Source organism: Myxocyprinus asiaticus, chromosome 27 (assembly GCF_019703515.2).
Source record: "Myxocyprinus asiaticus isolate MX2 ecotype Aquarium Trade chromosome 27, UBuf_Myxa_2, whole genome shotgun sequence".
NCBI classification, from domain to species: Eukaryota; Metazoa; Chordata; class Actinopteri; order Cypriniformes; family Catostomidae; genus Myxocyprinus; species Myxocyprinus asiaticus.
The window spans coordinates 12,826,112-12,852,008 of record NC_059370.1 but is presented as its reverse complement, the minus strand read 5'-3'; the positions used below and the strand labels follow the sequence as shown (position 1 = coordinate 12,852,008).

At 35.9% G+C, this 25,897-nt stretch overlaps 1 protein-coding gene across 3 annotated transcripts; it reads left to right on the top strand.

Moving 5' to 3' along the window:
• Nucleotides 1-922: 922 nt before the first annotated feature.
• On the top strand, nucleotides 923-21,829 carry LOC127417764 (annexin A6-like). 3 transcript variants are annotated; one of them, XM_051657971.1, is made up of 25 exons: nucleotides 923-1,023; nucleotides 3,906-3,957; nucleotides 8,737-8,821; nucleotides 8,924-9,018; nucleotides 9,155-9,268; nucleotides 11,092-11,182; nucleotides 11,278-11,357; nucleotides 11,667-11,723; nucleotides 12,049-12,142; nucleotides 12,509-12,604; nucleotides 12,693-12,751; nucleotides 12,866-12,988; nucleotides 14,027-14,085; nucleotides 14,495-14,573; nucleotides 15,008-15,089; nucleotides 15,177-15,271; nucleotides 16,406-16,519; nucleotides 16,925-17,015; nucleotides 17,185-17,264; nucleotides 17,356-17,409; nucleotides 17,533-17,626; nucleotides 17,714-17,809; nucleotides 19,019-19,077; nucleotides 19,452-19,589; nucleotides 21,448-21,829. In XM_051657971.1, exons 2-25 carry the CDS (start codon nucleotides 3,949-3,951, stop codon nucleotides 21,505-21,507), a joined length of 2,004 nt encoding a protein of 667 aa, XP_051513931.1. In that variant the 5' UTR covers nucleotides 923-1,023; nucleotides 3,906-3,948; the 3' UTR covers nucleotides 21,508-21,829. The 3 variants fall into 3 exon arrangements, with proteins under 3 accessions (XP_051513931.1, XP_051513930.1, XP_051513932.1); XM_051657970.1 differs by lacking the exon at nucleotides 923-1,023 and adding an exon at nucleotides 1,234-1,542; XM_051657972.1 differs by lacking the exon at nucleotides 923-1,023 and adding an exon at nucleotides 1,235-1,542 and having other exon boundaries at nucleotides 19,452-19,574.
• Nucleotides 21,830-25,897: the final 4,068 nt, after the last annotated feature.

Below are 25,897 nucleotides of genomic sequence, written 5' to 3'. Positions count from 1 at the left end.
CAAGGTGTGTTGAATGAACTATATATATATATATATAATTTTATTTGTATTTATTTTTTCTGGGCAATAACTGTGGAAATATTCTCTCTCTCTACACACACACACACACACACACACACAGAAGGTGTGAATGCGTAAACTCAATCTTAATATTTTGTGCAATATTTAACACACATTAAGTATATTTTTACATTCACTATGCACCAATAGACATCTAATCTCATTTTATGTAAGCAATTCAAGGTGAATATTTGATCTTATCATTGAAACTGGAAATTACACTTTCTGACATAGAGCATTCATATGTGGCTTGATGCTTAGCAAGTGCACTGTAAAACACTCCTGAAGACCGAGGTATGTATTTATTAACCATTTGAAAACTATATAAACTAAATAAATCAGCTGAGATTTAGATTTAAAGCAGTTGAAATTCACCAGCTTCGCCAAAGTAACATCAGTGTTGGGACTGACAGCATTCACCATTTACTTTCATTGCATGAAAAAATAAAAAAAACATGCAATGAAAGTGAATGGTAACTGAGGCTGTCAATCCTAACATCTGCTTAACATTAGTGATACCACTTATTTTACAGAACACTCTCAGTGATTTAATTTAAATAAACGTATAACCAACGTCACACAAACCCATTATGACAAATGTCACATTTGGATTTGTCATTATTTAGTGTGAATTAACTTCAGTACTTGCTCGTTTTGATTATTGGGGGGGTTACCTCCCACCCCATCCCCCCGGAATCTATGCCCCAGTCTGCGTGTAAAGATGAGCTGAAGGAGAAATAATTCCAGTGCTATGCAACTTTTTGCTAATCTAATGGTTTTTTTTTCTTCACTTCAACGCGTTAATTTTCATGGTAACTAAATTATAAAATTACTAGTTAAAAAAAACAAACATTAGAATCAATTTGTAATGTGAGGATTGATATTCTTTATCAATACCTTTGGATCGATCTGCTCATCTCATATTGTGTTTCATGGAAGGAACAGATTTGGAACGGCATGAGGGTGAGTAAACAATGACAAAATATTTTTGGTTGATTTATCTAATTTAGCTGTTACAATTCCGTTTAATAAAGAGGTGGGGCTGTTTTAAAAGGTTGTACTGCATAGTGACTTTTTAGCACCACGTAATATGAAATTGTGATTCTAGCCTTGCGAATATTGATCTGCTGTGTGAGTATTCTCCCTTATGCCCGTCTTGACTCAGGACTTTACAGGAATCCCCAATATGCTGCATTTGCAAATCAGAGGGTGCACTGCAGATGACACTAACAGAGAAATCATGTGATCATGTAGGCTAGTCGTAGTAATGTCATGCCACTGATATTTAACATCACATTTGAGAACTGGGTATTGCGACACGTCAACGGTGGACATTACGTCATCGCTAGTAATAGTGAGTTAAATGTTGAGTGCTCTTCACTGCGCCGCGTGCGTTGCGTCAGTGACAGACAGCTGATCCTCGCGCGGACGTTTCTCAGCAAGACCACTGGCAACTAGAGCTCGCGACTCCGTCTGTATAAGGTAAAAGATGAAAACGGAATATTTAATTATTGCTTTTTAACTTTTAATGTGTCTAAACATACTTTATTAGGAAAAAATGAAGGTCTTTTTGACGCATGACGTAACGTAACGGTAGCTCTTCAGTAACTCTGGCATAGAAAGAGACACGTAATTTAGCTCTTTTCTCACACTACAAACCTTGTTGTCATACTATATTTCAGGCTATATATATATATATATATATATATATATATATATATATATATATATATATATATATATATAAACATGTAGCCTATGAGAATCCACAATGACTCCATGTGAATAGTTTATTATAAACCAACGGTTTTAAGATAATTTTTGCAATAAAGGTCTATCTATATCATATCAGATCAGTTTAAATTGGTTTTCATTCATTTTTGCTTCATTTAATTACAATTTATGGTAGAGCTGGCAGGGTGGGGCTGTGTGAATCTCTCATTCTCAGATCTTGGATGCATTCCTGACCCAACACACCAGACAGGGAGACATGTCTATTTTTGGACTCCAACTGCACACATTTAAAATCTAAACAATACTGTACACATGTCAGTGATGTTCCTATTTGTTCATGTTTTTTTACTCTCCTTGTTTATGAAAAGCAAGATATTGAGTATGCAGAGTCAGAGTGCAAAATTAATCATTCTTAAACAAGACTTTGCAGAACATTTGATGTAAGTGTTCTGCTGTGGTTTTTCATAGTGCTGTAACAGCTCACATCATCTGGATGTCTTCTGCACATTGATTTGGCACTATAAAACAGGAATAACCCATTTCTCTCGTGGTTTGTTTTCGACTGCAGGTTCCTCCGTTATTGAGAGTTCCCTGTTGCTTATTTTCCTGATTATGATGTAGTGAAAGAGAGCACAGTATAGCCACAATGGGGTGTAGCCAAGAGTATCCTGTGGAAAATGTGGCTTTACCTTAAGCAGCCAGGCCTGAGACATTTTTCCAGAAACATGCCATCCTTTAGGGAGCACTCTAAAATAAGTTAATCTAAAAATGTGCTTCATGTGGTAACATCTAAATGAACCAGTTTGATTAAAGTCACAAAATATTATTTAACATCACAGAATCAACCTGAATACATTAGGTTACACCAATAAAACTAATTTTAGGGTTAGATCAAGTAGAAACGGCTGCTTAAAGGGATAGTTCACCCAAAAATTAAAATTCTCTCATCATTTACTCACCCTCATGCAATCTCAGATGTGTATGACTTTCTTCCTTATGCAGAACACAAATGACGATTTTTAGAAGAATATTTCAACTCTGTTGGTCCATACAATGCAAGTGAATGGTGACCAAAACTTTGAATCTCTAAAAAGCACAGCATAAAAGTAATCCATACGACTCCAGTTGTTAAATCCATGTCTTCAGAAGCATTGTGATAGATGTGGGTGAGAAACAGAACAATATTTAAGTCATTTTTTATTAGCAATCTCCACTTTCACTTTTACATTCTTCTTCTTTTGTTTATGGCGATTTGCATATCGCCACCTACTGGACAAGGAGGAGAATTTATATTAAAAAGGACTTAAATATTGATCTGTTTCTCACCCACGCTTATCATATTGCTTCTGAAAATATAGATTAAACCACTGGGGTCGTATGGATTACTTTTATGCTGCCTTTATGTGCTTTTTTGAGCTACAAAGTTTTGGATACTATTGACTTGCATTGTATGGACCTACAGAGCCGAAATATTCTTCTAAAAATCTTAGTTTTTGTTCTGCAGAAAAAAAGAAAGTCATACACATCTGGGATGGCATGAGAGTGAGTAAATGATGAGAGAATTTTCATTTTTGGGTGAACTACTCCTAAAAGGTAACAACTGTATCTTTTTCCATAAATGCATTTTAATAAAAGAAACAGAAGTTTATTATCTGAGTGTGGAAAATCACTTCATCGTGTAACAATTGCGGGTTGCCACTTTTTACAGTGTACGAATGTTTAGAATTAGGGAGACTGAGTTTGTTCTTTCAATATTTTTTCACCTGTCAAACAATTCTACGGAAGAGTATTTAGCCTGCAAAAAAAGTAAAAAAAACTAATTCAGAGGTTACTTAACAAAATACCTATAGAAACATTTGTTGCAGACTGACTTAAAAGTGGTTTGAACTCAGTTACCTCATAAGCAGAGAATCCTGAATAATGAATCCACTTCCATAGTTCCGTATATTAGGCAACTAAGAGAATGAAGCATGAGGAGTATTCTTAAAAATTTTTTTAAAAAAATCAACAGCCCTTTTTCAAGAACTCCCAAAGTAAATTGAATCATTTAAATACAAGCAAAGTTAAGGAAAGTTTAAGATTAATGGGGTTCTTCTTAATTCCCTCTACAGGTTCAAGACTATAATTCCATTGACAACTGACAACTAATCAGACATGGGCAAGGTAAGCTAAAACATCTACAGTAACATGTTTACTTGATTTATGTGATGCTGATGAACCTGATATAGGCTTAAAATTTGATCAGGTATCTTGCTGCATTTGGTCATATAACATAAAATAATGGCTACAAAGACATGTCTGTCTCCGTTTACATGGTAACAGATCTCGTTTCCCATATATTGTACTGCAGGGAGTGTAGGATGTCAGAGTTTTCTATATGGAATTTAAGAGGCAGATGATTACTCATTAAAAAATTAGGCCGTTTGATAATACTCAATGCTGCTGGTAGACCTGAGATGATCTAGTCATCATGTTCAAAGACATCTGCGTTATTCTTTTTTTGGGAGTTTTAGTTTAGGGTTAGGTATTGGAACACACCCCTAACCTAAAGTTACTCTAGCACGAAACTCGTCTTGTAAATGTATGTAAAAATTCTCAATGACATGTTGATGCAATATACTTGATGATTCCTTGCCACTACACTAGGGGACACAATGTGTTTCTCTTAGCATTGTAAAGGTGTGTTTGGCTTTTCGGATGTTTGTTAGCTTAGGTCATTATTGCTAGGGGTCTGTTGCTCAGGATGTGGAGGCCTGCAGCTGCTGTGTTGGGCAATAGCTGCAGGACAGGCCTTGAGCATGTGCAGAGAAGCATGCAGGGGAAGGACTCTGGCATTGTGCCCTTGTTGGACCAAGACATGCCAGAAAGAACGGCATTATGGGAATGAAAGTAGGGAGACTGAGAACAGTATAGAGGTGCTTTGGAAATGCACAGTCCTGTAGCATTTATGCCCTGTCAGATGTGGGGTCTGCAGCTCGCTAAAGGACTCAATATGGTTGAAAGTGTAAGGTTTTTTTAGTCTCAGTTGCATGCAAGCTCTCTCTCTCTCTCTCTCTCTCTCTCACACACACACACACACACACACACACATACTACTCCTTGCTGAGCATAACACACAACTGCAACATTGACAGGTGTCATCTTTGCACTCTATAGACCCGTTGAGCCTCTGAATTTGGACTAAAGCTCTTTCATACCAACAGGAGAATTCTTGTGCCGTAGAAAATGAGGGAGTGTCTGATTGTAGGTGTAATATTTCATTTTAAGAACATATAAACACATACAGTATGTACCCAAGAGCAACTTTAAATAATTTTTTCAGTCCAATCAAATGGGAGTTGCTGTAAATGTTATGGCTTGGAAATGATCTGTGGACGTATGCAATAATCTGGTGGAACACAGAAAATGAAGACAAACTGCATCTTCAAGTGTTGCTGCAATGCTGTAGTATGTAAAGACAGTGTGGATGTGCTTTTTTTGTTTGTGCGGAAGTACCCGGGTTCGATTCCCCCTTTTTGTCCCACTGTTTTTCCCATCCCATTTCATGTCTCCACTCTTAAAGTTTCCTTTCATGCTACTTATAATAATAAATAAAAAGGATTAAAAACATTTGATTTGGTCATTTTGAAGGTCGTGAGTTTGATACTAAGGTTTGATATGGGTAAAATGAACCATGCTTTTACTATAGTAATATTGTAGTAACCATGTTTTTTTGATGGAATCCATAGATTGAATGCAATTAACCATGGTGTTACTACAGTAATATGGTGTTAATATAGTAACCATGTTTAATTTTATGGTTACTATGATTTTACTACAAAATACCATGGTGATATCATGGTTACCATGGTTCATTTTTGTAAGGAAAGGTTAGGGTTAGATTTAGGGATAGGGATTAGTGTAGGGTGTCTATGGGACTCCCCAGTATAAAGGATGCCCCTATACTGAATGTTAGTATATAATTAGAGGTGCAAATAGCATCTGCCACTATTTGCACCGGGGGTGACCGCATTGAATATCTGGGATTTGTCATTTAAACCATGAAATTATCTGAAATACATAGGATTTTGGTTTACAAAAAAGAATTGTCACTGGAGTGAGGAAGGCAGCCACTTTTAACTGCCAGTTGCCTCCACGTCTGAGACCATCAATCTGCACATCTTATCACATGGCTTATTGAATGCATTGCCACGGAGACGTAGCGCGTGTGGAGGCTTCACGCCATCCACTGCGGCAACCACGTTCAACTCACCACGCGCCCCACTGAGAACAAACCACATTATAGTGACCACAAGGAGTTTATCCCATGTGACTCTACCCTCCCTAGCAACCGGGCCAATTTGGTTGCTTAGGAGACCTGGATGGAGTCACTCAGCACACCCTGGGATTCCAACTAGCGAACTCCAGGGGTGGTAGCCAACATATTTTACCACTGAGCTACCCAGGCCCCACTGGATTCCATCTCTAAGATAACGTTACCTAGTGTTGCAGTTTGTTGTCGCTGTTGAATAGCGGAAGAGAAGCACTGAGGCAAGGCTCTCGGGGAGCGTGCATAAACGTCATATCCTTCCGATTTTCCCGGCAAAAGCGACCCGCTCCCCTTGCATGAAAATCAGTCTACTTTGCTTCAACAAGCCATGTGGATAATGATTCGCTCAGAGAATATAAATATCATCAGTATCAACAACATCATCGCATAGCATCTCAAATGTTGCTCTGGTTACTTTGAAATGCCAGAGCAAAAACCTGTCATCAAAATGATTAGCTACTTTTACCTCCCTGGCAGTAATATGTTCACAGTGAATCCGTTCTTTCAAACGCAAACATGTATTTCATCAATGTGTTTTGTCTGCACGCTCTAAACTGCAAGTAACTTATTACGTTTAATAAAAGAGCCACAGTGGCTTCAATTTCCAATTTAATTTCTATTTTGCACTAATTTTCCCAGAAGTGATAGTTTTGCTCTTTTAAACACATTGGATGAAAACGCTGCTGTATTCACAAGTTATTTTTGCGATTTTGTGTATAAATTAAATTCGTACCTTGGAGGGAAACATGTCTTATAATATTTAAGGTGCAGTATGTAAGATTCAGAAACTCTTGTTATTAATGACACCTGTAGCCATTAAGTGAACTGCAGCCAGCTACCTGTTGCTCGTGCACACACTCCATAGGGACCTGAGCGAGCATCGGCCAAAACAATGACGTAACTGTCATGCCGACAGATGAGGTAGCATAATTAAAATGACACAGTTATGATATTTTTACTACAAACTTTGAGACTAAACTAAAACTACTTATCAGCTAACATAGCATACTGATACATACTACCAAACTGTAGCAGACAGTTTACTGTTGCGCTGCACTGTTATGTTGCACTATTGTATGTTTTGTATGTCATATGTTGTACTACGAATAAGAAACCAGCGTATTTGCTTACATTTATCCGGTATACCTGACTTTTAGTATAAAGAGAAGATCGTTGAAATTATTTGAAAGTTACGAAGCAAGGTAGTTTGCAATTCATCAGCGATAGCAGGCAAGATCAAGTTAGCTAAAATTACACAGATCAATCCTTATGGCACTATATTTCATATGCTTTGCAGTCATGTAAGCTTACCTGTCCAATAAGAAGAACGCCAATTCAGGGTCGGTTTTGATCCCCAAAACTGAACGAAGGTCCCTCCAGGAATCAAATGCCCTGCCGATGTGCATTCTAGTTTTCCCTCAACTATGATCACGTTCCTGCTTAGCCAGATGGGATTCAGTAGATAAAGGTTTTTTTTTTGTTTTTTTGGCTTACTCTGAGTTTGTATAGGAGTTGGTGTTGTGCTGGGAGCTGGCTGTTTGCTGGATTCCATCTCTTTTTTTATTTTGTGGATTTTTCCCCTTTTTCTCCCAATTTGGAATGCCCAATTCCCAATGCGCTCTAAGTCCTCGTGGTCGCATAGTGATTCGCCTCAGTCCGGGTGGCGGAGGACGAATCCCAGTTGCCTCCGTGTCTGAGACTGTCATCACATGGCTTGTTGAGCGCATTGCCACGGAGACGTAGCGTGTGTGGAGGCTTCACGCCATCCACCGCGGCAACCACGTTCAACTCACCATGCGCCCCACTGAGAACGAACCACATTATAGCGACCACGAGGAGTTTATCCCATGTGACTCTACCCTCCCTTGCAACCGGGCCAATTTGGTTGCTTAGGAGACCTGGCTGGAGTCACTCAGCACACCCTGGGATTCCAACTAGCGAACTAGCAAACTCCAGGGGTGGTAGCCAATGTATTTTACCACTGAGCTACCCAGGCCCCTGCTGGATTCCATCTCTAAGATAATGTTACCTAGTGTTGCAGTTTGTTGTCGTTGTTGAATTGCGGAAGAGAAGCACTGAGGCAAGGCTCTTGGGAGCGCGCATAAATGTCACATCCTTTCGATTTTCCCGGCTAAAGCGACCCACTCCCCTCGCATGAAAATCAGTCTACAGGCTTTAATAGGCAACCTAGGAAGTCCGGGAAGGGATCATTTTTTAAGTTGCGTTACAAGCCGTTCACACATTGGCAAAAAAAGTATATATATATATATATATATATATATATATATATATATATATATATATATATATATATATATATACATTTTTTAGGTTACATTTTTTTTTTTTAAAGTGTTATGAAATCCTTTGTACAAAATATTATTGACGCACACAAGATGCTCTGTGGAACATTCTCAAATTATGCTGGAATAACATCATCAGGTTTTACACTTGCGGAATCCATACCAGCTCGAGTGCTTTATTCGATTAAACTTTTCACTAAAACAGTTTTGCTTTTAATATAACTTCTACTGAAATTGTTTGTATGATATTGTAAAATTGAAGCAAAACAGGTCTCAGACTTTTTGATCTCACTGTATATAAAGTTTTTGCTCTCACTCTCTCTCTCTTAGGGATTTAGAGGTACAGTCACAGATCAGCCTGACTTTGATTCAAGCAGTGATGCAGAGGCCCTCTATAATGCCATGAAAGGCTTTGGTGAGTGTCAGGGACTCCTCATCTACAGATGTTTGGTATGAAGCCAATGACAACTGGGATATTCCACATGATCTCTTTATATCTTTGTCTGTTGTGTCACAGGAAGTGACAAGGAGGCCATCTTAGATCTGATTACCTCACGCAGTAATGCTCAGAGGCAGGAGATACGCACTGCCTACAAATCTCTCTATGGGAAGGTACTGGGACATATATGATGCTCCTAAAATGGATTAAAGACTTTAGAGAGATATTAGGGAGAGTAAAATAATTGCAATTGATATCTAACATGTACAGCTTAAAAGTGCACTTTATCATAATCACTTCACTCTTTAGGATTTAATTGATGATCTGAAGTACGAGCTGACGGGGAAGTTTGAACGTCTGATCATCGGTTTAATGAGAACTCCAGCCTATCATGATGCCAAAGAAATAAAGGATGCCATTAAGGTATATATAAAAGAATCTAGATATTACATGTACGTGACCATCCAATTAAAACTTGCTGTGCCTGGCTGCTTGAAGAGCATACCTTTGCTTGGTTTTTCAAATGCATGGCTTGCACAGATAATTAGATTCAGATAGATGTGTTATTCTGGATTTCTGCTATTTTATGTAACTATATTGAATGATGATTATTTTTTAATATATAACTAAATTTGGCTTTTAATATATAGGGCTCTATTTACATGACCACACTAGGCACAGTGCAGCACGCAATGACCATGCGCAACCCTTATCTCATTTCTGTGAGAGCGCTAATTCTAAGGACAATTTACTTGCCAGCACAAAGCTCTATCTGTGTTATCTGTAGGTGTATGAGTGCAAACTGTGGGTGTACTGTATGCTAATGAAGTAGCGCATTGCACAATTTGCTTTTTTCCTGAGAAAGAGGTCATTGCTTTGCAAAACAACGTCTGTTTACAGCGCAAAGTTTTAAACTCAGTTCCTGCATTTACAGTTTGAGGTTTGCGTGCAAAAAATAAAAAAATAAAAAATGGTCTCTCGACCCACAGCTTAACCTGGAAGGCCGATACAGTCACTATTAATACTAGACAGCCATGATTTGTGTGTCACTTGATCAGTATGATTAATAATACTTACATTCTCTATAATTTAACAGAGCATACTTCCAAATACTGACGAGAACCATATTTTCCATGCGTATAAAAGGAGCGTGTCACTGTCATAGAAATATGCCTGATAATACTCGACAAGGATGCAGTTAATGCACAAAATAGTGCAAGTCCATATTTCTATTCTTCTAATTCATTGCATACAGTCCATTTTATACTACCAACTTCTATTGAATGTGCTGTCTTTGTTTATATTTCTGGTGTTTGAATGGACTATATAATAGAATGCAGATGGTTCAATAACCGGAGAAGAACCTCAAAATTAAATTGCACTTGACCCAGCCCATTAGCGCTTTGCGTGTGCAATTTCACCAAACCCACTCGTGCCTAGACTTAGCACATGCTTGCACAGAAATTCCAAAACGTAATGGCCATGCCCACTGATTTGACGCGTATGGCATTTCGCATTGCGCTGCACTTAGCGCTCTTACAATAGGGACCATGATGTGTACTTAGATTTAGACATCTATCATACAGGGAAAAGAACAAAATTGTGTATTCCTGACTGCTTCACCAAAACATCAGTCATTTCAAGACCAATTACAATATCAGTTGACATATACACCGTCATTTTTTTGTTTTATTTACTGGACGTTTTTTTCCCCCTGTGAATCTCTTTTACAATTGCTATCATTAGGATTTGGTAAGTGATGATTTTCCTTAAATATTGTAAATAATGAGAGTTAGGTCAAGCTAATTCTTAAAATATTAACCATTTAATGATTTTTTCATGACTATGAATCACAAAGAACCAAATTTTAAGGACCTACATGAAATGTCTGACACTCCCTTTGAAAAGTTGAAAAAATATAAATATTTTTTTCATGTAGTAATTACTTTAACTCTCATTTAAGAGTGAACACTTAAGTTGTAGTTTATTGTACATTTTATTTACTAAAATGCCTTTATATTACCATACCTTTTTCAACAATTATATTAACACTATCCTGTGATAAAATAATATGTCTTTTTAGCAACATAGAGTCCACTTTCATTTCTCTCTTGAGTAACTTCACTCATTTCCCTCTAGATAATTATACTGGCATCTTGTATAATATGCTATATCTTCAAAATAATGAGATTAAAGTTGTGCTTTGAACAAAATAATTGACTATACTTTCTTCCTGTATTTTAAAGGGAGAAGGAACAGATGAAAAATGCTTGATTGAAATTCTTGCCTCAAGAACCAATGAGCAGATTCATAACCTGGTGGCAGCATACAGAGATGGTGAGTTTTATTTAAAGTACCTAAGGCAACAAGAGATCAAAATATTCTTCTGAACTGTGCAGTCAAAGCCAGACAATGTGATTGTTTGTTCACAGCATATGGCAGGGAGCTTGAAGAGGATGTTATAGGGGACACATCTGGACATTTTAAGAAGATGCTGGTTGTTTTGCTTCAGGTCAGTGAAACCTGTGATGAACTGTTTATTTACAATAATACAGAATCATGTTTTAAGCATTTATGTTCTCAAACCCTTTCTGGTGTGTTATTTTTCGTTCTTTGCTTTTTAACTGAGAAATGGTTATTATCCTCGGTTGTTCATATTCTCCTTTGTACTTTCACCTGAATTTCATACTGAGTATGCATTTCAGTATGCATACTTTGCATTCTGAGCCAATGATTTTACAATAAAAGATGTGTTGACTGCAATGCTTTTATTATGGTGGTCCATACTGTGTTTAATGTTGATGATTATGGGGTTTCTTAGGGGACCAGAGAGGAAGATGATGTTGTTAGTGAAGACCTTGTGGAGCAAGATGCTCAGGTGAGCATGATCAAGTGTGTAGCTGATATTCGGCTTCTTATCGTGACCGTCATTTAGTCTAATCAGAAAATAGAAGAACTAGGTTTAAGGTAATCTATTTGGGACAGGTCACAATTATTCAGAATCATGTGTGTAAAGAGTAATGCTTGTGAAAAGTTGTTTATGAAGTTAAATGATTTACCCCTACATACTGAATGAATGGAATACCATATATTTGTACGCACACCATGCAACTTAACAAGTGTTCTTCTGACCTCTTGACTTGGAAAGAGTTGGCATCTTGAAAGAATATGTATGTGTGTGTGTGTGTGTACTCTCACTATAGGACCTGTATGAAGCAGGGGAGGCACAATGGGGCACAGACGAGGCCAAATTCATCATGTTGCTGGGAAACCGTAGTGTGACCCATTTGCAGTTGGGTATGAGAACCGCAGTCGCACACTGGACACACTGGATACAGACATTTCTGCGGACTACACCACTCCCCCACTTTACACATTCACTTGTCTGTGTCTCTAACACTCCTCACCACACCTCAGTGTGCTGATTTTAATCACCTTAGAGAGAGTTTGTATTGCAAAAAAAAAAAGATAATATATTGACCTAATCTATGAGTCATTAAACAAATGTACCATTTTGTAATATTATGATTGCATATAAGATTATTAATTACAATTAAGGTTGAGATTTTTGTAATATCAAGATTATGTGATATGTAACATGGATTAATGCTGTATGACATAATAGAACAATAGATAATTGTGTTTTTATTATGTGTTATCTAGTATTTGATGAATACCAAAAAATTGCAGAGAAATCCATTGAAGACAGTATTAAAAGCGAGCTATCTGGAGATTTTGAAAGATTGATGCTGGCAGTTGGTAAGCTTTGGGCCCCATGATGCGATCAAAATAAGTGAAACAGTGCATGACCTTCTTTAAGATATGCTCCCTTGTTTACCTCCCTCAGTTCAGTGCATCAGGAGTAAGCCCATGTTCTTCGCCAAGCGTCTTTACAAGTCCATGAAGGTAGAAACTGCTGTAATGTTACCTGTTATGAATCCTGATGAAGTGAAAGTGCATTGCTTAAGGTGGTTATCAATGCTTTCTGTGCTTCTGTCTTTGTCTCGCATCTCTCTGCAGGGTCTGGGCACTGCTGATAACACTCTTATTCGCATTATGGTCTCTCGCGCTGAGATTGACATGCTGGATATCAGAGAGTGCTTTAGGCTGTGTTATGAGAAATCTCTGCACAATATGATTCAGGTAATGCATATACACAGACATAAAGAATATAAAATACACATTATCTTCCCCTCCATATGACAAATGTTCCTTCATTATGCTTGCATGATTGTTATATTTATTGCAACGTAGTACATAACTGTACACAACATAATAGATAATTGCACAACTACATAATTTCATATAGTTTCATTTAGGGTTTTCTCCTTGAAATGTTGTCTTTCACAACCTTGTCATTTGTTTCACATATTAAATGTTGTTAATTTATAGTATATGGTAGGTGCATACTAGTATCAATGGATTATATTTTAAATGTAACTCACAGTTTGTATGGAGAGATTTAGCAGACAACATCTAAATAAAATTATATTACAGATACAGTAAACAGTAAACAGAAATAGACCTACATCATGAAATAATTCAATATATCATTTAAGGCTGTTGATTTAACCTGTTAATTCAATGTGATTTATTATATAAAAATAAGACATTCAAATAATTTACTTAATTTATTATTTAGGCCAGTGATAACCTTATGTTCAATGATATGGAAATAAAACAAACAATATATTGACTTCTAAAGCCACTTTTTTTTTTGTTTGTCTAGTCAATGCTTTACTCGTCTGCCATAGCAATGTAATGAATTATAGCCTATTAATCATATATATTATATTTATAATTATTTTGATTATTATATATTGAATTATCCTTATTTTGGGGCCTTTCTCAGCAAATATTCATACAGTATATGCGATTTAATTGCGATTAATTTGATTAATCAACATATCATGTAATAATTAGATTTAAAATTGTAATCGAAGGACAGCTCTAATGTCATGAAGTGCAGCAATCACTTAATAAAAATACTATGAAATGTGAGCATAAATAAATACATTTCACAGTTTATCTTTTATGCTCACATTTCATTGTATTTTTATTTATTTATTGCAACATTCCATGTTGTATTTCATTATTTCATGATATATTCATGATATATGTTGTGTGTGTTTGTAAATAAACATTTATAATATCTTCTGCTCCTCTGTGTGAATTCAACAGGATGACACGTCTGGGGATTACAAACGCACCCTGCTGAAGCTGTGTGGAGGAGATGATGAGTAAGCCCTTTTCCTTTAGATTTAGTGTTTAGCTAAGGACTTTTACTTCTGTGCTGCAATATCTTTGAAGAGTCAGTTGAGGGAGACATTGGACCATCATGAATTGCAGGACAATGTGTTTACATTGCAGTGTCCCAAATTATGTCCCAATTTCCAAATGTTAAGACACAAGACATGAGTCTCTTTCTATGTACATATCATATTATTTCATACTTATATATTATATTATAGAATTCAGATTTCTTGATAAACATTGGTGAGATCAAATCTTTGCCCTTAGTGTTTGGATGCATTTCAGTGTGACTGAGGACAGGGCCAAAGATTTTAAAATTGTTTGGTTTGTCAAGTCCTCAATCTGTACATTGTTATTTTGTCAGCACAAAAGGTTAAAGATCTGTTTGTTTCTCAGTATTGCAGGGGAGTTCTTCCCAGAGGCTGCACAAATTGCCTACAAGATGTGGGAAATCAGTTCCATGACCAAAGTCCAGGTTAGAGTCACCCACACTCTCTCAGCGGCATGCATCATATTACCCTCTAATGATCCCTCCTGCCTCTGGCCAAGCAAGAGCCTATAACTATGTCATACACACTGAGAGCACAGCAGAGCTTTTGTCTGTGCACAGATAGCATCCGAATGCACTCATTTTGATAATCAGAGTCTTGATTTGCTACTACTTCCTATGACTCTTATCTAGTCACTCAAAAAGTGCTCATCTTTTACCAAAGACACTGTACTGCAACTGGGTTATTGTTTGTCTATGCTCATACTGTATGTATATATATATATATATATATATATATATATATATATATATATATATATATATATATATATATATATATATATATATATATTATTGTACTCATACTTTAACTCTGTTAGCAATATTGGAATAGCTTTATCTTGTGTTTCTGTCATCAGTTAAGAGGAACTTTACAACCATACCCAAATTTTGACCCTGCGAGTGATGCCCAAGCTCTGAGAAAAGCAATGAAGGGTTTTGGTATGTAACAACAGTATTTTAACTTTGTTTGAGTGAATTTGGCACTGTCACTGAGACTTATAAACCTTTATTTCCTGGGATTTTCAGGCACTGATGAAGACACAATTATTGACATTGTGACACAAAGGAGCAATGCACAGAGACAAGAGATCAGAAAGGTTTTCAAATCTCTTTTGGGACGGGTAAGACTCTGTCTTTAACTATGATAGGCCAAATCTTCTTTTAATGTTCCCAGCGTTACTCATAATAATTGCATTTTTACTAAAATTCCAATTACAGATTTTTATAATGAATTTTACTAGTAAGAATTCCAATTACAGAGCTCTACAATTGCATTTTTACTAGCAAAAATTCTAATTACAAAGCTTTATAATGAATTTTACTAGTAAGAATTCCAATTACAGAGCTCTACAATTGCATTTTTACTAGTAAAAATTCTAATTACAGAGCTTTATAATGAATTTTACTAGTAAGAATTCCAATTACAGAGCTCTACAATTGCATTTTTACTAGTAAAAATTCTAATTACAAAGCTTTATAATGAATTTTACTAGTAAGAATTCCAATTACAGAGCTCTACAATTGCATTTTTACTAGTAAAAATTCTAATTACAAAGCTTTATAATGAATTTTACTAGTAAGAGTTCCAATTAGTGAGCTCTACAATTGCATTTTTACTAGTATACATTCTAATTACAGAGCTCTGTAATTGAATATTTACTTTAAAATTTACTTGTCTTTTGTTTCCATTCACTCCCATTCATTTTTAATTACAGAGCTCTATGACTGAATTTTAACTTGTAAGAATATTAACTAGAGAGCTGTACAATTGCATTTTTAATAGTAAGAATTCTAATATGAGAGTTTTGTAATAGCATTTTTACTAGTAAGAATTCCAGTTAGAGAGCTGTACAATTGCATTTTTACAATTAAAAATTCTAATTACAGAGCTCTATAATTGAATATTTACTTGTCATGTTTCCATTGACTCCCATTCATTTTTTAATTACAGAGCTCTACAATTTGAATTTTTTCAACTAGAGAGCTCAACTGTAGAATTCTTACTAGTAAGAATTGTAATATGAGAGCTCTGTAATTGAATATTTACTAGTACAAATTCTAATCTAATTTAATTGTTACTAGTAAATACCGCATTAAAGATACGTTTTAATTGCAGAGCTCTGTAATTGAATTACTAGTATTCTTACCGGTTTTGTCCCACTGACCACAACTGACACATCAAACATACAGTAAAGCTGTATTAAATGTGCATGTGTATTAGCATCTTTCTAATTTGTGAAATTATTTTCGGACAGAATCTCATGGCTGACCTCAAATCAGAACTGTCCAAAAACCTTGAAAGGCTCATCCTGGGCCTGATGATGACGCCAGCAGAGTTTGATGCCAAAATGATGAAGAAAGCCATTGAGGTAAACATGCAGATTTATGATAGCATGGCACAGATTTGTGTTGATAGATACAAACCAAAAGCTTACTTGAGTCATAAAAAGCTGTAAGACTGTTTTATAATTAAAATAACAGACTGACCTGCTTCTGTTATTCAACCTCTGTGTTTATTTGTTCACTGGGGGGCAGTGACCTGCCCAAACTAGAGCAGAGGTGATGATCACTACTATACACTGACTGTTTACTTTTCATTTTGCTTCGATGTTGAATAAAGATAGAAACAGCAACAATGATTGAGATATTTTAATTTGAGAAAAGCTTTTGAAACAAATGTATTTGAATATACTGTATATTATGTGTATTACTTCTGTCCACGTTTGTGATTAATAGCAATATTTATGCATAAATGTATTTTCTATTTTTTAAAGGGCGCAGGTACAGATGAACATGCATTGATTGAGATCCTGGTCACTAGGAGCAACCAGGAGATTCAGGACATGTGCTCTGCCTATCAGCATGGTAAATAAACCCATGGCTGTTTCATAGCAATATTGTGTACAGGAGGTGGCGCCATTTGTCTCTGAAATGGTGCATTAATATAAATTACATTACAGAGTAGCTTTTTACACATCACCTGTACATCACTTTATGTCTACCCATGTGTCTTTGTGTATTTTCCCCTACACAGCCTTCAAAAACAGTTTAGAAGATGCCATCGCATCAGACACATCTGGACATTTCAAACGGATTCTGATCTCCCTGGCACAGGTACTATAAACACAGCTGAAACACTGGCTCACAGTTTACACATTGGGACTTATGAAAACATTTTTCACCAAACTACATTTGTGTTTATCAGGGAGCACGCGAAGAAGGACCTGCAGACATGGGCAGGGCCTTGGAAGATGCCCAAGTAAGTTTAAAATAGCCTACTATGTAAATTGTCATTTGTTTACCAAGTACAATGTTACCGTAATAGCAGTGTATTGCCATTAGGTAGATGGAATTTAATTAATATGTTTTTCTCCTATGTAAGGCATTGGCAGATGCCTGCAATGCAGACTCGGGTGACATGGAAGACACGTTCATGAGTATTCTATGCACGAGGAGTTTCCCTCACCTAAGGAAAGGTAATGTTAACACAAGTTTGCTATTGGTATTGTGCTAATACATGTTTTCATGAACTCTCCAGCCAACATTCATTCTATCCCTTCCAGTGTTTCAGGAATTTGTCAGATGCAGCAACAAGGACATTGAACAGATCATAAAGAAGGAAATGTCAGGAGATGTTAAAAATGCCATGTTTGCTATTGGTAAGAGCTGTTTACTTTTTCAGCGCAATGGCCAAGCATCTGGAAAACACATTTTATTTATATGGGCCATTCCTGCAATTCTGTGAAATTGAACACCCCAGTACAAACTGTGGTATATATAACATTTAATTTTACTGGATTACCATTTTAAAAGGCTTGATGAAAAGAATAAAGACATAATTTAGCCTAAAAGCTACATTTTAAATAATTTAAATCATTTTCAATGATTGTTCTAGTGTAATTTCCTCATGTCCACAAAGCTGCACGTCAGCCATCTTTGATAAAAATAAGCGCTAAATCATCGGATTTCAAGAAAAACTTACGATAAGAGTTAAATGTGGGAAAGTCTGTCAAACGTTTTGCTGTCAGCCTGATCACACTGTGAATTCGGCGACAGTAGGTCGAAAGTTCTGCTGCTGAAATTGGTTCTTATTGAAATTTGAATCACTGCCTCCAGTGACCGAAGCTGGAAGTGTTGTTGAACGAACAACATATGCAGGTGAAATGGCCACAGAGTGGCACTAAAAGCGAGTTTTATTTTTAGTTGTAAATGATGTAATACAGTGAACAGGAACACATTTTTTATTAACCATACGCCCAAACCCCAACCCTAAACCTAACTATCAGTGGATTAAAGAATTGCAATCTTAGAGGAAAAATGCAACCTCAGAATCATGCTCACCATTTTTTATGTGAATGTGATTACTTCCTGGTTTCCACGGGCCCAGAACCTGAGTCTCTGAGATTCTTTACATTCTAATTGAAATGATTTCACAGTTTAAATTATGCAAATGTATCTGATAGGGCATGGCCCTCTATTTCAGGGTACATAAACTTTTGAAGGAACAAGTTGATTTCCTGTGTTATCATGTTGGTGCTATTCCCATCTGTGAGTAGAATCTGCTGCTCTGCGTATCCTTCCAAAGGAACAGAGACAGAGAGAGAGTGTAAACAGTCTTTAAAATGCTAAAGTATAGCTTTTATGGTGGAAAGGATTTAAGATTACAACTCCAGTTATGATACAGTGATAAAAAATGCATGATATGACACCTATACTAACTACATCAGTAAGCAGAAAAATGTCTGATCAAATGTATTATTATACTGTACTGTATGTGTTTTGTTGTGGAAAAAAATAAGACATGACACTGAAGTGATCATATGAGTCCAGTCATTGAAAAATAACAATTACATATTCATATTTCCCAGTGCGGAGCGTGAAGAATCAGCCCTCTTATTTTGCTGACCGATTGTACAAAGCCATTAAGGTACGACTTTTCCTCTGCATCTACATCAGGCTCTGAGCAGTACGGCAATTTAGGTCAAAATCACATCATTCAGCTTTTATATGAGTGACGAATTAATTTAGAGTCATTGACTAAGAACAAGCTCTAGTGAGTAAGTCATCTGAAACATTTTTTTTTGTGTGTTAATTTTGTGGGTCAAAAGCACTTATGTAAGGCAACAGTCATGTTGAATTCATTTGACGACAGCGTGTCTGCTGTTGACCTTCCAGAGAAGGTTCTCAGGCTTGATTATGAGTCACAGGCCTGTGATGAGCATCTGCACTATTGCTGATGCTCTGCATTGTTCAGATCAGCGTCAGGCTGAAGTTTTCTAAGCCATGTGACTTTCCCTGCAGGGTCTGGGAACAGACGACAGGGCTCTCATCCGTATCATGGTGTCCCGCTCTGAGGTTGACCTCTTCAACATACGCAAAGAGTTAAAGGAGACCCATGACACCTCTTTGCATGAATTCATCCAGGTAGAAACCTTGGTTGTAAGTTGCGTGCTCCTTGTCTACATACTGCATGCCACTGTGTATGTGCATGATGTGATTGAAAATTTGTGAATTTAAAAGAGAGTTGTGTAGATATTGTATTTTGTCTTACTGTAGGCATTGCACATCCTCTTTTGGTTAAGTCAAGGGGGGAACAAAGTGTTTTACAGGTTCCTGTGGTGTACTCGCTCGACTCAGCTGTTTAGGAATTTCCCCTGCATGCTTGACTTCCTCTCTGTATGCTGAACTGATTGGTAGAAAGTGTGGAGACAGGAAGTGTTCAATAACAGGTCTATACTGGCTCTGTAGTCAAAACTCCCTTCAAAGATCAATAATAGCACTCGATAATAACTTATTATGCTATATTTGTTGTGTTAGTATGCAAATAATCCAACCAAATCAAGATTTTTATAAAATTATACTCCTTTTAAATCAAAGGAGACAGCAGCATTTATTTTTATATGGTGTTTGGAAGTTGCTTTGATATCTGATAATTTTAGTGATAGATGCTACTAAATTGAGCATGCTGAGAGTAAGTCTGTGTGTTTTTAAGGTGTGTGAAAAAAGAGCATAACATTTCCACAGATGTTTGGATTGGATTTATTGTTTTGTAGGACTACAGGGTTTCATACGCTTTTCGTTTTCTTTTTTTACTTTATTTCCACTAAAATTTACTTTAGGCTGTGAAGGAAGGGAAATAACCTGTTGATCTTAATGTACATACATTTATTTAGTTTAAACGAAACTCTCTGTAATTACATAATGCAGTGAATTACATAACAGCTTAATAGCATTATGCAATGCAGCTATCACTGGTATGACCGTGTTGCATGTTCCCAAGGCATTGGGTGTGTTTTGATGCTTTTGTCAAAAAGGTGATGTGTGTAATTACTGTGCCAATACTGTGGCAGTAACTAGTGGTTGAGCCAATGTTGCAGTTGTGCTGGTCAGGATGCTCAAGCATACAGAGTCACAATGTTTACACTTTCCAGGAGGAATCAACTTACCTATAATTGTCTCTGCATATTAAAGGTGCACTCAGTCATTTTTTCCTCTTTAAAAATGTTTTCCTCTTTAAGAAATTAATTGTTATTTTAAAATATATGTATAAAATCATGAGCACTCACATGAGATAAAGACTCCAGTCATATCAGTAGCCTTATAAAAACTGTCTAAATCTACATGGAGAGGATCCCCTCAAGGGGGCTGCCATGTTGAAATCACATGACCAGCCAAATACTACTCACTTAATCTCAGTAACCACCTTGTTTTTGGACACTTTTACTCATGGATTAAAGTAATCATGGCTGACTGTGAATAGGGCATTTCTACAATGGCATCAGTAACTGAAAACTCATGTGTTTGAATGATGCTGCATCCACGCCACTAGGTGTAAGTGTAAGTTCAAGACGACATGCATAAAATATTACTGAGTGCACCTTTAAGCTAAGCTAGGAGAAAGTATTTTAACATCAAAAGGTCCCACTTTATATTAGGTGCCTTTAACTACTATGTACTAACATTAAAATACTCCCAATACAATGTATTTAATATGTAACTGCATGTTGTTCTGCAGAATTCTAACAAGATTCACATTTGCTGCTACTAAGTTTATGGGTGGGGTTAGGGGTAAGATTAAAGGTGAAACTACAGATGTAATTAAATGCTGGTACTTTAAATGTACGTAAGTACAATTTAACAACACGTATGCCCATAACAAGTACATTGTATCAAATGCTTAAGTACATAGTAGTTAAAGACACCTAATATAAAGTGGGTCCCATCTAAAAAATTACACACTTTACCTGCAAATATGGTTCATATGTTTTTCATATGTGTTGATTGTGCTCTCTCTCAGGGTGACACATCAGGAGACTATCGTAAAACGCTTCTGATACTCTGCGGAGGGGAGGACTAGAACATTTTCCTGTTGTCCTGGTAAAGGATATTGATGCCTAGCAACCAGTGCGCTGTGTTCCAGTCCTATGTTTGTAAGGTGCTTGTCAATATACAACCTATGTGCCCTTTTTACCGCCATGCCTATGTCAAAGCTAGTGATGACCTACTATGCCACACCTTGTTCAAATGTTCCATTTTCTGCAATCATGCACGATATGGAAAAATATATATATATTTTTTTTAAAGTTCAAAGCACTAAGCATTTACTATTAGTGCTTTACTTGTAATCCAGCCATACAGTGTTCAAATTGATCACCCCAGAAATAAAGGAAATGACCCGGTTTGAGTTTGTGTTCTTAAACGAAGAGCAGTATTGTTATTTTGTTGTTAGTCATTGTTGCTTTAAATCTAACAGAAAACACAGTAATTCTGCAGTCCAGTGGCTCAAAAGCATCTTATATTTTACTTGACAGAGATTTTTCACATCCTTGTTTTATTCATTACTGGTCCAGAGAGCTGATTAACCCAGATCAGTCATTAACTCTATTTACATTATGGACACACCAAGGAAATTCCCTCCTGTTGAAATCTACGTAATTCTGTTCTAAATAGGAAATATCTGGTTATAAATTTCAGATGGTAAATGTGATATTTGATGATCTTTAGATAATGTGTTTTGACCCAAATCCAATTTTTGAAGAATCTGCATTACAGATAATATTTTTTCCAAAAACTATGACTGTCCTGAGAATATTGGTTTTATTGGATTGGTTCACTCCTTATACTTTAAAGGGATAGTTTACCCAAAAATTATGTAATCTTTTTTTTTCAAACAATGTCTCCTTTTACGTTCCATGGAAGAAAGAAAGTCATACGGTTTGGAACAATATAAATGTGAGTAAATGATGACAGAATTTTCATTTTTGGGTGAACTAAACCTTTGATTACATATACTGTGACCACCATGTTCAGTTTTTATTTTATTTTATTTGATTGAATTTCAGCACATTTTCTGTTCTCTTGTGATTCACACTAGTTCCAAGAGACGTTTCCCAGTTAACAGACAGCAACGGTATTGTCATCTGCTTTTCTGGATGTGTGTAGAGGCATTGACAAGTCTTTTTCTGTATAAAAGCGTCCTCTGTCAAACTGAGCCTTCAAACCATCAATTCATTATATTCTTGTCTGCAGCTATCTATATGTCTATGTCCGTATGTGTTTATGTGTGTGCATGCATGCATGTGTGAGTTTGTGCGAGCGTGTCTTTGTGTGAACGCAGCTGTTGTCAAGCCATCTTTAGTTTAAAGAGGAAAGAAAAAAAAAGCTTGCGGGGCTAGGAAATCCCCTGCACTAGACCAACATCCCAGTCACTATCGATGATGCCTGCAATTGCAGTAGCATTTTGAAATTCAGAACAAAACAAATAAATGATCATAATGATATTTTCGATTGTGTGTGAAAAGTAGTGCATGCAGAAGTAAAGACAAAATGCACAGATGCATAATGCCATGGGTGACAAAAGGTTACTAACCTAAACAACATGAGAACATATTTTGCATTTCTAAGTGCAGTTTCAGCTGACTTTGCAGTGACTGCATGCAGTTATGATTTGAAGAAATTTACTCTTGGCATCACTAAAATAATCCATTCAGACATTTAGCACAGTGCCCGTTGTGCAGGTAACCACAATGTTACACTTTTAGTTGCTTTACAGTGGTTGAAATACTACAAAAATGTGCAATTGTGCTGCTTTTTATTTATTTATTTATTTTTTCAATTGAATGCTTGCTATGTTTCAGCTGTGTGGGACAAAAAGTGGTTAGTTATTTATAGGGTTAAAGTGAATTAGAGGGCAAATGCACATAGGTTGATGGTGTCTAATCCAATAACTCAATCTAAAGTGCTGATTTATGAAGCTGTTTTATAATAATTTGAGTCGGATTAGGCTCCTCGCAGCATTTCCAGCTATGGCATTGGGAACAGTCAAAATGCTCTAGTTTTTGTTGAATATAAGTGTTGTCTGGCAACACTTAGCAAAGCAGACACAAGTTCCTGGACGCATACCAGGTCCCACTTTTGAGCTGAAAATATCAGGGCCTTTCACTATGTGGGAATTCCCCCTTCTGTATAAAAACACTGCAAACACTTCCCCCATTGCCATCAGTTTTCTTAAAAAACGCCTCTCGGACACAAGTATAATGTGTAGGTGAGTACTTTTACCATGTTTATATTGAACAATGTCTTATTCCTGTATTTGCTATTATACATAATGTGCTCTTTGCTTTTATAAATTTGTGAAATTGGGAATTAAAGTAGGAAACCAGTAAATTTGTATTTTCCGGAGGCTGTGACTAAAGAAATGAAGGGAATTTGTTTCTGATAATGATGTAGTACTTTTTTTAAAGTAATTTTAATAAAAGTAGCTTTTACTAAAAGGTGTAGGCCTATATGTTTTCAATTCAAACAATAAGTTTGAATTGTCATACCTTTCAAAATCATACCTATTTCAAACTGTGTTTGATTTTCATTGAACTTTATTCATTTTTTTTGTTTTTGGATAATTGAAAAATGCAAGTGCCTTTTTTTTTCATGGCATTTTTTTTATGCTTGATTGTTGACCACATACAGTACAAAACATAATTTTTTTTTTAAACATTAAAACAAAAGTTATATTCCATGTCTTTTCATTTATTATTTTTGGACAGGTAACCAATCAGACTTTTCCATAAAGATATAGATCATATAGATTGGATGCGTTATGTGTTAGAATGTAGTATCTATGTGATGTCAATCTTTAATACACAATGATACATTTCCACAAGGTGTCACCATTTATTTTCAGAGCAGGGTATGATTTATGGTAGAGGATGTTATGGGGTAATCTTAACGTTTTATGGTAATGGCAGCATAATCAAATGTTTTTTTTTTTTTTACTTACATTATAGTTACATTTAACATTACAGTTAAATTACATTAAATCTCACTATGAAAAGGAAGACTGTTCTGTGCTTACATGGCGTTTTAATGATAGGAACTGAATTCGTATTAGGATTACAGGACAAAAGGTTACAGATATCTGCAATCTGGCTAGATAGACCCTTTTGTTATTTATGAAAGGATTTAGATACACATTGCTTTTCTGCAATGTTGTTACAGCAAATGTAATGAGTTTCTACCCATTATAAAATTCAAGATATGTTCAAATGAATAAAGGAAAGTGATAATCACATAGTACTGCTTATACAGTAAGTTTGGAAAATGACTGTTAATTAGATTTGTTATGATTAATAATTAAATATCCTAAAGTTCCCTGTCAGCAGTGATTTCTGTTTTGCGATAAGGGTATCAATGAAGAAATGCTAAAAAGCACAAATCTCAAGTGTTGTTTTTATTTAGATAAACCAAGTTAGATGTGGACATTGACTTTAAAACATACAGTATATGCTCCACATTTCCTAATGTTCACAAACGTACTCTGTCAGTCCATTAAGCCTTTGGAATAATTTCAAACATACACTGTCTAACCGGTTGACCTAAAAAATGTGCTTCATTTGGTAACATCTAAATTAACTTGTTTGATCCATGTCAAAAATTTTATTTACCACTTAATCAACCTGAATACATTAGGTTATACCAACAAAATTAATTTAAAGGGTTAGATAAGGTAGAAAAAGCTTCTTAAGGTATGCAAGTCACCACTTTTTTCAGTGTATTGTGGCAGCAATAGACTACAAGTCTCATATCTTAATAAATGAATCATGCTTGAGTATCATGCCCACCTAAGTGTAATATTTATGTTCAGCATTCCTAAGATGTTTATGATGGACAAACAATTCAGTCATTTGCTTGTAGTTTGTGAATTTCTGGGAGGAGAGCTTCCTGGATTAGCCAATAATGATAACTCTTCTGTTACCCAATCCAACACCTCATCCCCATTATTTAATTCCTTTGTGAATTTCATAATTTCTTCATGTAGCTACTTGTACATATTCTTCTAAAATGACTATCAATTTTTATTCAAACTCAAACAGTGTTCAGAACTGCTCAGACAGCCAGACTATTTTTCTGAAGAACTTATTAATGTTTTCAAGACAACTCACTCAAACTCTGTAGTATCAGAGACCCCTGATTAACTATTAACTTTGGTTTAGTTGTTTAACGTAACGATTGAAGGCACAGCTTCATTTACCCTCCTAGAATGCTTATGTGGGTCAAAGTTGAAACACGGAGAATACAATTAGTTTCAAATTCTTTATAAAAATATTGTTTTTTCAATTAAATGAATTTCAATGAGAATTTTGATTGTGTGTGTATGTGTGTGTATTGCTCCAAGAGGACTATCACTGTAATAAGTGTACTGTAAATCACTATGGATAAAGGCATCTGCTAAATGGAAGCTTCCTTTTTAT